The sequence below is a fragment of the Lepidochelys kempii genome, chromosome 9, assembly GCF_965140285.1.
Source record: "Lepidochelys kempii isolate rLepKem1 chromosome 9, rLepKem1.hap1, whole genome shotgun sequence".
NCBI lineage: Eukaryota > Metazoa > Chordata > Testudines > Cheloniidae > Lepidochelys > Lepidochelys kempii.
The window spans coordinates 78,985,827-79,003,353 of NC_136388.1; the positions used below are offsets into that span (position 1 = coordinate 78,985,827).

General features: G+C 43.9%; 1 protein-coding gene across 6 annotated transcripts in view; it reads left to right on the forward strand.

Moving 5' to 3' along the window:
* The window catches only part of OPHN1 (oligophrenin 1), a 123,666-nt gene that overhangs the window by 61,194 nt on the left and 44,945 nt on the right, over nt 1-17,527 (forward strand). For 5 of the 6 annotated variants that reach the window (XM_073360994.1, XM_073360996.2, XM_073360992.2 and 2 more), the window contains 5 exons: nt 896-967; nt 12,120-12,221; nt 12,991-13,101; nt 14,197-14,301; nt 15,412-15,541. In XM_073360994.1, coding sequence (XP_073217095.1) covers nt 896-967; nt 12,120-12,221; nt 12,991-13,101; nt 14,197-14,301; nt 15,412-15,541 — 520 coding nt within the window. Of the gene's footprint in view, nt 1-895; nt 968-2,588; nt 2,679-12,119; nt 12,222-12,990; nt 13,102-14,196; nt 14,302-15,411; nt 15,542-17,527 lie in introns of those variants that run through there. The other variant, XM_073360997.1, reaches the window with a different exon arrangement.

The window sequence follows — 17,527 nt, forward strand, 5'->3', positions numbered from 1 at the left end:
AGCCCAGTTAACAAAGGAAATTAGATTGGTTTGGTGTGATTTTGTTCTTGATAAATCCATGTTGGCTATTACTAATTATCCTATTATCCTCCAGGTTCTTTCAAATTCATTGTTTAATAATTTGTTCCAGTATCTTTTCATGTATCAGAGTTAGGCTGACCGGTCTGAATTTCCTCAGGTCTTCTTTGTTCCCCTTTTTAAAGATGGAGTTCTCCCTTCTATAGACATAGTGCCAACTCCTGAGTGTGAATTATAGTAGTTGGATATCAATTCAGATCTTATTCATGGCAAAGTCCTGTTTTTGTTATAGTTTGTTTTGTGGGTTGTCTGGTACTTGGGCTAGAAAGATCCAGAAGATGTGCTGGGGCAAACCTTCCCCTTATATTAAACATATTATATATTCCTGATTGCAACAACAGGACAATTATAACAAGGGTCCCTGCACCAAAGATCCAGTAGAATAATCTCCCAATCCTTTTACATTCAAAAGTCTGCCACTTTGATTCCTGTAATCCAATAGAAAGTGCCACACTAGAAATGGTTAGAAATTTACTCTGGAGGGTAGTAATGGATAGTTTAAGGAAGAGTGCTAACTCGCCATCCTGTGGTATTAGTAGATTTGAGGCCTGTGGAAGTCTAATAATAATACTGAACACTACTATTGTCATAGTGCTTCTTCACAGCTCCATGAGATGGGGATAATATTGACCTACATTGTATAGAGGGGCGAGAAGACACATGGGTTAAATGACTTGGTCTAAGGACATTCAGCAAGTCAATATTAGAACTGGGATTACAATTTGGTCCTTTCAGTTTGCTTCCCTACCCCATCTCTCTAGTATAACACAAATATGTGCCGTGTAACAAAGCTGTTTTTTCATTCTGTGTTCTGCAGGTCCAAAATGCTAGTGATTTGTTGATCAAACCACTGGAAAATTTTCGTAAGGAACAAATAGGCTTCACCAAGGTAGGTTTTATACATGTGTTTATACATTAGTTGGTTTTTTTAAAGAAGTAGGATGGTACTGGAGAGATTAAAGACAGAGATTTCATGCGTACTGTTCAAGTGCAACAGGAGGATTAAAGACATTTCTCCGCCCCAGTGCAGGCATGCCAAAACGAGGAAGTCCACCCGGGCTTTAGTCTGACTTCCTGAGCTGTAGCAAGGGTACTTCCTGAACTCATGGGGCTCAGCTCTGGCATAATCCCAAAACAGACCTTCCTGAAAAAGTTGCACCCTCTTTCACCAGAGATCATGAAAGTCCTCTTTTGCCTTACTACTTACCCTCCCCCTTGTTTGCAAGGTCCATGATGGACCTTATTTTATTCTAAATTCAGTTCAGAGTAAAATAACCCTCCCTCCTTCACTGCCCCCCTCAAAATAGATCAGAGAGAAAAAACTGTAGAGACCAGTAATCAGGACTTGAATATGGCCAGAGGGCTCAGTTTAAGACATATTTAAATAAGGCTTCTCATGGCTCTTTCATAAGGACTAAGTTTTTAAAGCAACGCATCATGAAAAGTGAGTCCTGCACATGTGGACCAGAAAAGATTATTTCTTCCTTGTCTGCATCAGGGACTCAGGTTCCACGTTATTCAGCAGCAGTTTGAAATGAGGCTGGCTCTGAACCAGCTCCAAAATGGAGACATGTTTAAAGCTTGGATTCAGCCTGACCCATCTGGAGCCTTTGACATTTAATAAATAATACATTGGAGAAAATGATACGTAACCCCCCCTGCCATGCTCCCCACAAAAAACAAACACCAAAACTAACCAAACACATGCAACTATGATTTACATGTGCTAGACACTGACAATGTGCATGGCTCTGTATCAGACAAAATGAAAGCCTCCCTGCCTGTGAGCAAACACCTGCTGTACAAACACAGTCCACACATGCTGTGTAGAGACAAAATTCACCCCTTTCAGGGGTCTGTCTTTATTAACAAGGAAGTAAACTGTTATTTAGATTGGTACCTGCCCCAAAGAGCTTACATCTTTTTATTCTGTGTTTGTACAGCACCTCACATGATGGGGTCCTAAGCTCTACCACCATACAAATAAATAATAATAATAATAAGGTAACAAAGTTCACTCCAGTCCTGCTTCCTAGGGTTTGTCCCCTCAGGATTGCTCAGACTAGATCCTTTCTTCCTGGAAAACCACTCCCACCTCCTTTATTTGGGTGGAATAACGAGCCATCTGTCTCATAGAGTTCACAAAACCCATCTAACCCTTTCCCAGCAAGATCAACCCCTGCAGTCAGGGTAAGGTGGTTTAGACAGACACTGCCAATCTGTTACACTGCACCACACAACAAACAGTCTAATAGACTGAAACGGAGAAGACGGAGGAAGCCCAGAGAAAGAATTGACTCAGAGTTACATAGATCTTTGTCTATTCTTTATAAGTCTTTAGGAGGTACTAGAAGAAGAAAAGCATTGTGGCCTGGTGAACTGGGATGAGGAGGGTATTTCATGCACCTCACGCCATCAACATAAGCTAGGAAATTACATGTTCAGTGTGACTCTCTTTATCCTGAATGTTGTTGCGATGCCCTGAAGTGGGGAAGAGCACAATGGACGTGAGTTTCTGAAGGGGATAGATGTCCACGTGGGGTGCCATTGGGTGCCACAGTGCATGCAGGTGGAGGAAGAAGTGGAGACCTCAAATGAAGGTAATGGATGAGTCCCCTGCTCCATCCTTGCCCCAGTTTCCAGACCCTCTCCCCATGCCTGTGGAGATGAGCCTATCAAAGCCTGAAATCACACCACCTCCAAAGCACTACCAAACAGAGAGAGTTCTCTGAGTGTTAACTCCGGTTACATCTACCCTACAAGTGACTGATTCCCAGCGGGCACGCACATACTCCTGCCAGTTCTGATCTCAGCTAGTACTCTAACAGGAGCAGTGTAACTGTGGCAGCACAGGCTGCATGGGCTAGCCACACCACGTATGTACCCAAGAGCATCAGGTGAGTTTGTACTTGGGGCAGCTAGCCTGTGCTGCCATGGCTATACTGCTGTGGTTAGCATGCTAGCTTGATGAGAGCTAGCATGAGTATGCATATGTGACCTTGGAATCACACCCTCGCTCAGAGTGCTTTGAGGCTCCATCTACACTAACTCAGCACAAACATTTATCCTTTGTGCTACTTATAGAATTGCCCCACAACGTCTGCGCCCCTGGTATTAGACAGTGTGAAGTACAGATGAGGGTCAGCGCAGTTATTAGAGTCTTCCATTGGAGATCACAGCACTGGGCTACCATAAAAGATGAAGGGATATAAAGGCCTCATTCCTGCCCTCGCTCCTGTAACTCCATTGACTTCAGTAGAGTTCCTCTTGACTTGCACCAGTGTGAGTGAGATCAGAACAAGGTCTTTAGTCATGCTGAGCAGAGGCATGGCCAAAATAATTCCTACCCTTTGATTACTGTTTTCTGTGTTTTGTCAGTCGCCTTCTGTAAGATGTTTTCCCTTCTCTTTCAAGGACACTGATGCCAGATAGGAAGGGCATTTGAATTGTGCCTTTGTGATGTCTGTGGTTGGAAAACGGCCAGAAAGTCTAAGACATCTGAGTCTGTACTAACCCGCTTTTCCTGGGAGATGAATGGAGTCTCTCTGAAATGGTGTATTCCGACACAGATGCCTCTGCAGGCTTTCACTGGGACACAGCACAGGGGTTTTTCTTCAGTTACCCTCCTTTGCCAGCAGCAAGGCCTGGGATTATTGCTGTTTTCATGAATTACAGATAAATGTTTGTTTGCGTGAATGCTGGGAGAGTGGCAGTACAAGGAACACCTGCATTGCGTTTCTCTACAAGTTCGTCTCATGTCAGAGGATCCCAATGGATTCTTGAACTGACTTTGGTCTCTCAACCCTGGCCTGGAAGCATCATCCACTCTAAAATGAGATAGTTCGTGAAAGAGCAGATGTAGATGTTGGTTTATGGATTTGTTGGGGTTTCAAGTGAGAAAGAAAAAAAGAACTTGTTGAGGATCATTGGATGAGTTCAGGTGAGATCTAGGAGGAGAAAACCCAGAGCGCTAATCCTCTATCAACTCTATCTATGAGAGAAACAAGCATGATGGTTTTATATATTTTTAAATTTATAGCTGACCAAATTCACTGTGGCCAGGTCATGGGCGTGATCCAAATCCCAGTAGAGTTAAGACTTCGCTGGATTTTGGAGGAATCCCCATGTCATTTACGGTTAGAATATGCCTTGGGTACAGAGTATGTCAGGTGAAGCACAGTGTCTGGATATGATGATCGTGGCATTTGAAAATTAGTGAGATTGTACCATTAATCTTCGTATTTCTGGATTGCAGTAGCCTTCAAAAAGGAAAAGGAAGGAGACTGGGGAAGTCACTAGTGTTTTGGGGAGAGAGAGAGAGGTGTCAAATACCAAATAGGATTTGAAAGTAGGAAAGTGAACATTTGGGTATGGCATCCAGCAACCAGGCCACGTGAGAAGATGCTGTTTAGAAGTCTTAGGTTACTCCTGATCTACAAGTCTTTTTTTCAGAGAAACACATGCACAGTGTAGCAGAAACCACTTTATACCAGGGTCAAGAAAACCTTCTGATCTTCCTGGAGCAGCAGAAATCACTTCAGAACGTTTCTAAAGAATGATGCGAACTAGTGACACACAGGAAAGCTGAAAGCTTTTTCACGTGAAAAGAATTTGTGTGTTCCCTTCCCCTCCTCCTGCTTTCATGTCCATCCAGCTAACCTCTTTGTCATTTCTAAATATAAGAAGTGGACAAGGTGTATGTTGGGTGCATGACACCTTTGTTAACAGCCTCGCTGAATTCATTCAGATTATGAGAGTTTGAAATCCACTCCGAGGTGCTGATTCTACTGGATAGACACAAATCTGGGGATTTTTTGTTTTCTTTGTCGGACTTTTTTGAAAATCTATTTTGGATAATTCTGGGTAGCCCGATGAATATTGACTACTGCGTGGGATTCTGTTCTTGCTATACATCGAAGTTTAAAAATTGGTTGGGAGGTAGTGTGTATTCAAAAGGCACTTAATGGTCTATAGATGCAGTAGGAAGTGTATGTATGTTATGAAGTCATAGGACGCAATCCTGCAAACATCTACTAGTGGGTATATTGCCTATTACTGTGAGCTGTTCCACGGAAGCCATAGGAAATGTTAGCAGGATTGGCCTACAGTTTGTCATCTTCAGACACACTTTTTCAGTGTTCAGATGTGCACCAGTCCAGCAGTCATACTTGCTGGTATCAGTACTTAGCATGTAGTTCAGAAATTATTATTAACAACAACAAAAAGAGGAAGAAGAAAAGTTTTCGTGTTCTTAGAACTCAATTTGAGGCAAATCAGGAGAATTTTGGGGAACTAAGTGGGGGGGAAAACCCTCAACTATGCAAGAATATTTTTACAGAAATGCTCACACTGCATCTTTCAACTGCATGAACATTTTTATATTTCACACAACTTTTATTTTAAGTCACTCATGATATACCATAAAAATCCCTTGAAAACACAGCCATTAAACATTTTTTTTCTGCATCAGAGTTTTCTTGTTATTTCCTTTGATTCTTCCTCCCTCAACCTTTTTGTTAATATGAAAATGAGACAGAGGATTATTAGCTAGGGTTAGAGCAGAGTATATAATTTGCAAATAATTCATTTAGTGAATTTAGTGCCTGTGCTGCTTTCAGATTACCTGCCCGTGGATTGTGATTTCCTCACGCTGATTCATTGTCTGAATTTATTCAACACATCTTTATTCTTCACTGATCCTAAAAAAATCAGTGGATGTATTTGATATACAATGTCTTGAGTTGTGTGGGCAAGCTAAGTTCAATGAGATAAGTCATATAACACTGTTTTCGATCCCTGACTGGATAAACGTGCATGTACCTGCAGTGTGAGTTTGAAATTCACTCTCTGCAGACCAGCCGGACAGTAAATATGACTTGCATGTTCACCAAGAGAAACCAGCCACATTAGGGGATAAACTCAGCAAAAGCTGGTTAATTTAAAAATCCAAGTGAATATTCACGGTCATTTATTTGTGCAGTATTTCCCCAAATCTGTTTAGAGCTATTTTGTGGCCTTGCTTCTCTGAGGCTGTGGGGGTGAAAGCTGAAGTGACCAAGCTGAGGGACAAAACAAGGGCAGGCAGGAGGCTTCAGGAAATGCACAACAGGGAATGTGCGGAGCAGCTTCCCTTACACCTGCTAGTGAATCTTGCTCTGTGTCTCCCCCCCTGCCGCCAGAGCCTGCCGACAGATGCTCGCAGGGAGGAGGGCCTCTGCCCTCACCCTACCTGGCTGGCCATACAGACTTTGTCCCGTAGTGCTGTTGAGTGTGCTAGCCTCCCATCCATAGCACACAGTGCTGGCATTCTGATGGGTCCCATGCAAGTGCTTTAGGAGGGTGAAAGTGATCCTTGCAGACAAGCTAGATTTTGTCCTTACAGTGAGTTGAAATAATCAGAAGGGCTAGATTCTACACAATAATTCCTCTGCCTCCTGCTGGATGGCAGTTTCAGAGGATCCTAATTAGCACTGAAATGGTTAAGGGAAAGTTTTGCAAGGCAAGCTTTTTATTTTTCCCCTTGACAGCTCTATTGCTCAACTCAAGCTTGGAACTGAGCCAGTTTCCAGGAGGCATAGGCCTTTGTGCCACAGTTTATCAGCAGCAGATGATATGAGAGAGAATGCCAAAGGAATTGTAACCCTTCCATTGTACTGTTATCCCTAGCTGCTGTTGGGATTACCCCGGCATCTCATGCTACTTCTAGGACTCTCGTTAGTTTCTGATTAAACATCCTCTGAAGGTTAGAGAGTTGGGCTTTCAAAGCGCTTTCGAAGAGCAGTTTCCTTTGTTAACTTGTATGCTGACTGTGCTACTCTGTCTTGCATTCCATTACAATAAGTAGTTTCTGTTGGTAAGTGAGTACATGGAAGTTGGGTGGTTCTTGGCTCTGAATATTGGCACATACTAATGGGAAGGTAATGCTGCCTCTCACTGAATATTCATGAGCAACTAATTTGTGCTTGTGTTTGCAGATTGGGCTTCAATCATTTTTATTGGCTGCTGAATGGAGTGAGCTCCTGGAAGCCTTGGCTGCAAATTAGGGAGGGGTTTTTAGTGTGTCCTCCTGGTTTTTAATTCCATGTTAAGTAGCCTGAGTGCAAAATGATTGGCATCCTCTGTTTCTATTTGCCAAAAATTCAGTTTTGTGCTATTCATATTTCCACATGGCAGCAATTGCTTTCTACGAGAGATCTTAACTCATTTTGTGTGTCAGCTCAATCTCCTCAAATCATGGGGAAAACCTCTGCTCATTTTGTTTCCCTTTGCATGTAGTGGTGTGGAGTGTCCACTATACTAGATGGCAGGTAAACTATGGAAGAAAAGAGCAGTTTCTGAAAGAATTGACTGACTATAGCTGGCAATGGCATTTCCATTCCTGATATACAAAAGATCCTTCTCTCACTCCTGCAGGCTTTTATATGGAAGTAATCTTCCACCACCATAAAGGCAGATTGCATTTGCCTGGAGAGAACTGCCCAATCTGAGCTAATGCCACAAGTCATGAGAATCCTTAACTCAATTGTGCGTATACATAGTAATGTTTTTTCACTGACTGGTGCCTTCACTCATCTGCTACAGTATCACTTGACTCTGCACACACTACAATAATCCAGAAACATGTTCTGCTTCTGTTTCTTCACGAGAGTCTTCGCTGGCTGGGAGTCATGGAAAAGGAGGACATGGTATTCCAGAACATTTTATCCTGTCATGCAGAACTGGACCTGCTTTGGTTGTCACGTCTTCCATTTACTTATGAACCCATGTTCTTCCTCTTCCAAGTTTCCATTGACTGAAGTCTGTCGGCAGCATTTAAGCTGTACTTTCTGGTAGTGTCACCACAGTAGCGTGCCTTCCTTTGTTTTATGTGGACTGTGATTTTTTTTTTTACCTTATTTCAAGCATAAAACATAGTTAAATCTTATTCTGACCGTTACTAATACTTCTGAGATCCCCAGTGACCCATTTCACATGGATGGAAAATACTGACTAAAGTGGCAGTTTCAATGCAAGTGGGTGGAGCAGAGAGTATTTGTTGTTTTTAACATATGACTCTTGGCAGCATAGACAGGCGTGAATGTTCCGGGAACTGCCTCTTGAGCATAGAACTCAAGCCGGAATCGACAGGTTGAATTGATTTTTTTCCAGCCATTTATTTTTATTACCACTTAGAAATAGGGCAGGAGTTCTCTAGCCTGGTTAGAACAAACGGTGTCCCACAGATATTTCATGCCATTCTTTACACATTTTCAGTATTGCACCATGTTTTTGGAGAAAGGTATTTGCCAAACTGCTTTAAAGCTTGTATGTGGAGTGTAAATTTGTACATGACCTCATATTTGTATTGTACTGTACATGTACCAAAATATCTTTGCCAAGCCCTAATGCCTGATACAGTAAATAGAAGGGAAGGATGGAAGCTGTAATCCAAGAGCAGTGGTTCAGCAGTAATCAGACTTCCATGTAGCTTTATTTTAAAACACTTCTATGAAAAATGGTTTTAAAAGCCTAGCACATTTTTGTGGATCATTGTTTTAAAAATAAAATACCACTTAGGCTCCTAGCTTTGTTGGTGTGGTGCCTCAGGGTATGAATGGATGGTTTGGGAGCGTGTTTGTTTAAATAATAATTGAGATTAACACCCCTTTAGTCTGTGTGGTTTTGGATTGGGTTTTAGCAGCAGGGTTTTGCTTTTGTTTTGCCAGTATCTTGTACCAGTTCTTCAGCAGAAGTGCTTTTCTATTCAGATCTCACTGTAACTAGTTTTTCCTCTTGCTGTCATCCACTAGACTTGACGATTGAGCTTTTCTTTATTTTGAGACATGAATTTGCTGACTGCAAATTATTATGTCCTGACCTTGCAACTGGTGACATTTGGAAGTACAGTATAGAGGTCTTTCGGCTTCAGTGGGTCCCTATGCTGCAAACGTCCATTCAAATATCTTTGCAGATGAGAGCCTATCACAGTTGCCAAGCTCAAAGATTGCAACAGTTGGTGCCTCCGCAAGGATGGTGTCATTTTCTCATAGTTATTGCGTTGACAACAGTGGTGGAAGAAGATGTGGGAAAGGGAACTTTGTAGGGGGCCAGAAGTATTTTTCTCAAAATGGCAGCCAGTACTATCTCTGCTCCCTGTGACATAGACTTGAATAGTCACTGCCTTTTACAGTGGGAGGAAGAGTAGCTGCTGTGGGAGTTTAATTTATATTTTTAACTTTTGCTTGATTGAGATGGGCACTGAGGTTGGTAACAGACTGTAGTGATATGGGCTGTCTGTCCTCAGGAATGTGAACCGTCTGCATCTGAGCAAATAAACAGACTCCAGGTCTTTCTGTCTGTCGAACACAACATGGCCTTTCTTTTTCCAGGATTCAGTAACAATCTAATAATAGTCCCCATAAATGTGCTTCTCTTCCCAGGATTATTAAAAAGAAAATCTGTTCCCTTCTTGGACTCAAGCAGGAGTGCACCATTTGCCCTTCTCTTGGGCCTGGTCTCTCCCCTAACAGATTCTCATCACTTACCTCCTTCTGCTTTTGTACTCAGCAGCTGGGCCTGATTAGGGTTGCCAGGCGTCTGATTTTCGACTAGAACGCCCGGTCGAAAAGGGACCCTGGCGGCTCCAGTCCGTGGCGCAGTGGGGGCCTGGGGCTAAGGCAGGTCCGTGTGGATCCTGGAAGTGGCTGCCAGATCCTTGCAGCCCGTAGGCACATGGGCAGCTAGGGAGGCTCAGCACTCTGCCCCTGCACCTAGTGCTGGCTCCACAGCTCCCATTGGCCAGGAACCGCAACCAATAGGAGCTGCGGGAGAGGCACCTGTGGGTGCAAGGGCATCGCACACAGCCTTCCTGGACGCCCATGTGTCTAGGACAGAGGTGGGCAAACTACGGCCCGCAGGCCACATCTGGCCCGCGGCACCGTCCTGCCTGGCCCCTGAGGTCCTGGCCTGGGAGGCTCACCCATGGCCCCTCCCTTACTGTTCCCCCTCCCCCGCAGCCTCAGCTCACTGCACCACCAGCACAATGCTCTGGGCTGAGAGCTCCTGGGGCAGCGCAGCTGCAGAGCCATGGCCTGACCCGGTGCTCTGTGCTGCATGACGCAGCTGCCTGTCCTGGTGCAGCCGCGCTGCCAGCCACCAGTGCTCCAGGCAGCGTGGTAAGGGAGCAAGGAGCAGGGGGCGTTGAATAGAGGGCAGGGGAGTTCTGGGGGTAGTCAGGGGCCGGGGATGTAGATAGGGATCGGGGCGGTCAGAGGGTGGGGAACAGGGGGGTTGGATGGGGCAGGGGTTCTGGGGGGGCAGTCAGGAAGGAGAGGGAGGTTGGATGGGGCAGCAGGGGGCAGTTAGGGGTGGTGGGTCCAGGGGCGGTCAGGGAGAAGGGGTGTTTGGATGGGGCAGAGGTCCCAGGGGCGGTCAAGGGACAGAGAGCGGGGTGGGAAGGGTGGATGGAGCAGGGGTCACGGGGGGGGGGCAGTCGGGAGCGAGAAGCAGGGGGTCTCGGATAGGGGGCGGGGGCCGGGCCATGCCTGGCTGTTTGGGGAGGCACAGCCTCCCCTAACCAGCCCTCCATACAATTTCAGAAACCCGATGCGGCCCTCAGGCCAAAAAGTTTGCCCACCCCTGGTCTAGGAGCCGCAGAGACCTGGTGGCCACTTCTTGGGAGCCGTGGTAAGCGCTGCCAAGACCCCGAACCCCGATACCCCTCCCCAGCAATGTGTTGTGTTGTTTATATGAATGGTCTCTTTTGTCAAGCTTGGCCTAGTGTAAAATGTTCTTTTTAAAACAAGTAGAGGGACAGGCATTTGGACTGGGCATACCAGGAGCAGCAGATTGAGAATGGCAAGGCTTTGTGTGGATGTGTGCAGGGGTATCAGTAAGTCCTCCTGGGTTTTGGATTTTCCAGCCCTGCTTTCCACTTGCCTAGGTTTTCAAATACCTGAATTGACAAATAGACCAAACAGCTTGACAGGGAGAGAGAGAAGGTTTTTTGGCATTCGAGGCCCTGTCCTTTGATATGCATAAGCCTCCTCTTGTCTGCTTGGAGCTATAATTGAGGCTACTGTCTTGCTTGATTTTTACTAATGAGGTCTACCAAGAGTCACCAGCCACAGCATGGTTCATTTTCCAGTTTGGAGTTTGAATGTTTGCCTGTTTGACAATCAAAAGACTAGCATCTTGGGGAAACCACCCTCTTCAATGATTTCACAACCATTGTGTGGTGGGGGCAGAGCTTCTCAGCTGAACTTCTCTCTGAGTGTTGCTGCATTCACCCTCCTGATAACAGTGTCTCTTTTCTGGCCTCATCTGGATCTTTTTCCTATGGTGGCACCAGTCAAATCATTAGTTGCTTTGTTAAGTTCATGCACCGTCAAGGTTTCTTTCTTTCTTTCTTTCTTTCTCCCTGACCAATGTGTGTGTGTTTTAAATATATAATAGCGATCGATAAGAAGCCATGTGTTAGCCCTTTCAAAACTTTATTTAATCTTTTGCTTCAGCTCTGGTACAGCTTAGAAGGCAAATACTTACAAAAAGCTTCAAAACCTGGAAAACACTGAAATCCTAATAGATCTTTAATTGTCTTGGGTGGGTGTGTCTTTGGTATTAAAGCATTTAGCCAGTTTTTGTTTGATCTGAGTTGAGTAAAATATCAGCAAACAAGGTGTATTTGTTTTCTCTCGTTAGTAAGTTTCAAGTTCAGTTAAAAGCAAAGAAGTCGACATGTTGAAAGCTTGTTGAAAGAAACCTCTCCAGCCGGGCTGCCTTATGCTGTGTTGATGATAATAGAAAATATTGAATGTGTCTGTACTGTGAAGTATGCCCGAGCTGTCACTGTGTGTATTTGAGAGCAGTGTATGGAACTGGCTGGAGAAAGAAGAAACAGACATGGAAAATATGAGGTGGCCCCCGACTTTGATGGGCCCATCATTTTTCTTCATGGTAGTATTATATTGTAGAATGAATTTTGACACTGTTGCATTGTTCCTACCTGAAGAGGCCAAACTAACTCTGACTATCCAGTTCTGTGTCAACTCTTCAATCTCTAGGAAAGAAAGAAAAAGTTTGAGAAGGACGGTGAGAAGTTTTATTCCATGCTGGATCGCCATTTGCATTTATCGTCTAAGAAGAAAGAGTCCCAGTTACAGGAGGCAAGTGTGAAATTTTCCTTAAAAGTTTCTGTTTCTTGGAGTCGAGAAGAAGTAATAGCAGGTACATTGGACTCCTGGCCAACGCACATCTCTTTCAATAATGACAGATTAAATCTATGTAAAGTTCCTTTTGATGGGAATGGTCCATCCAGACTGAGCTTGTCTCTAACTCAGGGGGTAGTCATTTCACATCAAGTTTGAAGCACATTGACAAGGCAGTCTAGGGAAGCTGGTGTAATCTATGCTTACACAGATGTCTCTCTGGCCCTCTACTACCTAGATTTGAGTCTGCTGCCACCTCAGCTAACAAACTTGGTCCTTGAGCTCAAGCCGAAGAGACCCTGCTTTTAGACCCAGAAGTCCTGGTGTCAATCCTCCATGGGTGTGTGAGGCAGGGACACTCTTACAATTGCATTCTCTGTGCCTTTGCTGTACTGGTTCTGTGGTTAGATAGGGAATTGCCGTTTGCAGGTGTCTCAGTCTGGCACCTTTCACAAAAACTAATGCACTTTAAAAAAAAGACTTATTCCTTGCAGAGTGGCACTAAGTTCTGAATTCATATGAGCGTATGGGATGCAGCTAAGAGACATTGTAATGGGAAATGTGACCAATGTTCCAGTCAGATATGGTCCCCATAGAGCATTCAAAACCTGGGTTCGCTTCTTTTGTGGCTTGAGAAGTAATAGCTATCACTTGCAGGGAAATATACAGACACCACTAAAGAATTATTATTCTTTTATGCGATTTTTTCCCACCCTCTCTCACGCAGGCTGACTTGCAGGTTAATAAAGAGAGACACAATTTCTTTGAGTCATCCCTGGAGTATGTGTACCAGATCCAGGAAGTGCAGGAGAGCAAGAAGTTCAGTATTGTGGAGCCGGTGAGTGCCTCCTTTTTATCATCCCACTCTCACATTTATTGACTTGCCCAGGTGAGCAAGGAAGGGTGGGAAATGTCAAATTGGATCCTGTCCTACTAACGATTCCATGTAGGCCCCTATGATGAGGCAAAGCCAAACGTACAGCATTCGCGATCTTTGTTTCACTACCTCTGCTGCTGCTTCATGAAGATAAAGAATAGTGAGGTCTTCTTTTATCTCTAAAAGTGAAATGTGCCTAACGAGCACATTGCTACAGATTTTGCTAAGGCTTGTCCCATTCACCTTGCGTGTGGTGAGATGTAGTAGCCCTTGAAGGTTGAAGAGTGACACTAAAGGGAGAGATGCCTCCTGGCCCAGCTGCCTGCTGTGGTACAGGCCTGTCTGGTGCAGGCTCAGCACTTTAACAGGGAGCCTGTGGATCACAGCTCATTATGCTGGTTGAATGAATAACTGTACCCTGGAGCAGGACCTCCTCGGGTAAGTGTACATAAGGAGGGGCTCTTGGTGTATTCTATCCTTAAGTTTTTCATTGTTCTTCCAATGAAATCTTTGATTTCTGGTAGTGTTTTACTGCGACAGGCAATACTCATCCAAAGGATCATAGCTGTCATTTGTGGTGGCACAGACTTCTCATGGCTCTGGAGGCTGTTGTGGCCAGTGAACTACATCTCCATCTGCTCCCAGGATTGTGGGAGAATGAAAGTGTGTAACACCACCAATGCCCCTCTTTTTGCAGTCCTGCTTACAGCATAACTGGGTAGGATTTGTGGATCTGGCCCATGTCTGAACGATTTGAGCATAGTATGATCAGTTGACACTATGAGGCATATGTATAGATTACACTTTTTAAAAAAATCATTACTTGAGCAATTGTGAATACTTTCACTGTCAGAGCACTGGGTACAAATCCAATCTGCATTGGGTTCCTCTCACCTGACTCCATATTTTATTTTATGGCTGTTATTAATTCTGTTCGACTGTAAAGATCACAACAGGTTTGATTTAATTAAAACTGTTCTCTGTCCACCTTTTGCCTGACTTTATACTATTGTCTTTGACGCAAAGGCTAATCCATCATCTTTCTTTCCTGCGCAGGTGTTGGCCTTTCTTCACAGCCTCTTTACATACAACAACCTGACAGTTGAACTCACGCAGGACTTCCTCCCTTATAAACAGCAGCTTCAGCTCAGCCTGCAGAATGTAAGTTCCTGTCCAGCTGCACACACACTCTCATATCATGCTCTCTGTCCTGTCATGCATCTAAATACCTCTGGCATAAAAACCTTTCCCATGCAGGGTGGACAACCCTTGTTTGCTTTCTGGGAGGGGCACAAAAATGCTCTTTCCTTCATAAAAATGCCTTCTGTCCATAAATTCCTTTCTTCCTAGAAAGAATAGCCTACAGGTGCTACTACAGCATATTTCATAGATTTAAGGCCAGAAGGGACTCCTGTGATCATGTACTCTGACCATCTGCATAACACAGTCCATAGAATTTCACTCAGTAATTTCTGTATCAAACCCACTGACTTGTAGTTGTGGTAGGGTATGCTTTTTAGAAGGCATCCAATCCTAACTTTAAAGATTTCATGTGATGGAGAATCCACCACAGCCCTTGTAAGCTGTGACAATGGTTAATTAACTGTAAAAAGATTAGTACCCTTACATGGCCAACATTCATAGCCTCAGGAACAAGAGCTGTAAGGTTGTGCCAAACCCAGTGTGCTGCTAAATCCTTTTGAATTGCTGTACATGAGTTAAAAATAATTGATTTTTATTTTATTTGGAGAGGTGACATGATTCTGTATGAACAAAATGGTAGAAATGCAAGTGAAAACTTTGCAAACATTCTTTATGTGCATGATTATTCTTATCATAGGGCTTGAGCCAGTGCCCAAGTTAATGTGTTTGTTGCAAACTATGTGTACTCTGTAATGATAACTCATTCAGGTGCCTCATCCTTCTGGCGTTAAAATGTTCTGCTGTAATCTCTTCATTATTAAAGAACAAAAAGCTACCCTCCATCGTAACACATTTTGTTCCTCAGCCACCGTGTCCCCAGCTCCATGCATATGATGTTCAACCCTGTCTGTCCACTGACCGTTATGGGCCAGCTTTTCTGCTAGCTTCAGGACTTGGGGTTTTTTGATGCCATCTTTTCAATCTGCCACTGATCATTCCCACAAAAGTGGGCGTGTGGCATTTTGTGCATGCTGACAGTGCATTTGTGAGTGCCCATTGGAAACGTGGGGGCCAGCTATCAGATTTGTTTGCCCATGTTCAAGCATCATTCTTTTGTTCTCTCACCAGACGAGGAATCACTTTTCCAGCACGCGAGAGGAGTTGGAAGACCTGAAGAAAAGGATGAAAGAAGCTCCCCTGACTTGCAAGCTACCCGGGAAGCCAACCATAGAGGGTTATCTGTACACTCAGGAGAAATGTAATGGCCTGTGTGCACATCTGTATACGTTAAACAAGTGTAGGGTCCAGCCGTAGGTTGTACAGCTTGCCTAGTTATGCGTCCAACTCTAAGCTTCATTCAGCTTGCAGCCAGGAGTCTGTATAGCTATTATAGCCATGGGGATGTTTGTATGGGTGTGCTAGCCACTGAGCCAGAAGCAAGTGGGTTCATATCTCCCATCCACCTTGTACCTACTGTCTTACATACCTGATCGTGAGCCAGAGCTAGCTGTAAATGCAGGTGCAGTCTTGGTGTGGGTGTGGCAGGCCCTGATACAGATGCCATCTTTTGGCTGAGACATGTATGCAAGATACTAATTGCCTTTTCTCTGGTGACTGTCTGGGTAAGATTTAATAATCCATTTTACAGATGGGGAGACTGAGGCTTGGAGGATTGAGATTTAGCCATTCTTTTCCAGAATAGACTTGGTCTCCTGACCAATATTCTCTTGCTTAATAAGAAAGGTTCCAGTGCCCATCTATCTCAGTGTGAGCTACAGAGTGGCTGCAGTACCACTCCCTGTCTCTAACTTGCTGCTTCATCCCGTCCCTGGAGTCTAAAGCTTGAGTCTGAAGTGCTGGAGTCCAAATCTAGGCTATTCTTTCCTTTTTTATCAAGATTATACTATGTGCAATAATAGTTCAGTTGAGGCTGTAAATTATATATTGTAGAGAAAGCCCGTATCAGGTTCCTGATGTTTGATTTGATAGAGACACTGTGGGTGTTGAATCCCTCCCATTCCCTCCCGATATTCTTTCACCCCACTTTTGGCAGTGTCAGGGGTTTGAGTGAGTGTTAGTATTTGGACTTGTCCAAATAAATAATCTGATATATTAAAAGGGTTGCAAGAGCAGATGTCGAGGGCAGGCATACAGATGAAAAGGCCTAGGTGTATCTTTTTGGGGTTGTGAGAAAGAGAATGACAAATCAGTTCCAGACATAACTGAGACAGATAAGCTGTTATTTAGCCTCTGCTCCAGTGGAAACATGGCACTTTATGTGTCTGAAACACAGTAGTTCTTGTACTCTGAAAGGCAGAAGAGCTGTTACATGTAGCATGTTGGCCAAAGCACCGTCTGTTCCTTTGTTCTTATAGATGTTCATATTCACAACCTGCAAGTATGTAAGTAATGCACCAATATTTATAAGGCGAGTGTCAAATTTTTCTGGCCACTTCCATCTCACATGCCTTTCTTCCGGACAGTTCATACAGTGACTCCACTTGTTGCACGAGCTGTAATACTCCAACCTATTGCATGTGATCTGGTCTCTAGTTGCTAGGATAAAAGCCTATTACTTACTGCCCTCTAGTAGTTGACAGGGGCCAGTGTTGAAGGCTGGGGTTCAATCCCCTGCTGATAATCACTGTGTCTGTATGTGCATGTGGCAGTGGATTAGTTATATAAGCACAAACATTGACAACTCTGCAATCTCAGGTCAGATTCCTACAAGGGAAGCCACTATGCAGGCTGCCCATTCGGTAAATGGCCCATTTGATATATTTATGTAAACAGGGCAAATATTGGCTGCTCATAGAAGACTATCAACTAGTCTTGTGTATAAAGAAACCACACATACGCATACACAGTCATTTTAGACCACAAGGAAATGTTATACATTCCTGCATGATAATAAACTATATAAACTATATTTATTGCCTTTAAATTTGTTTCCTATGAATTGGTTAAAGAAAAAACAAGATGTTTGAAATAGTTCAGTTGGTTCTTTTGTGGGAAAAAAGGTTGAGGCACGTCAGGAACAGAATGGTTCAATTAAGACAATGGAAGAAGAGTGGAAAATAAATTGCAGGGTAACATAAATGTTGATGGAAGAGGATATTTTAATGTGCTCTTGTCTTTATTCTGTCATCAAAAAGTTGTCAGGAAAAAACAGTAGTGTCCATTTAAAAACAAATAAACATATACCTCCCCCACCCCTACCCCCAGCTCACCTCCCACCCCCCGG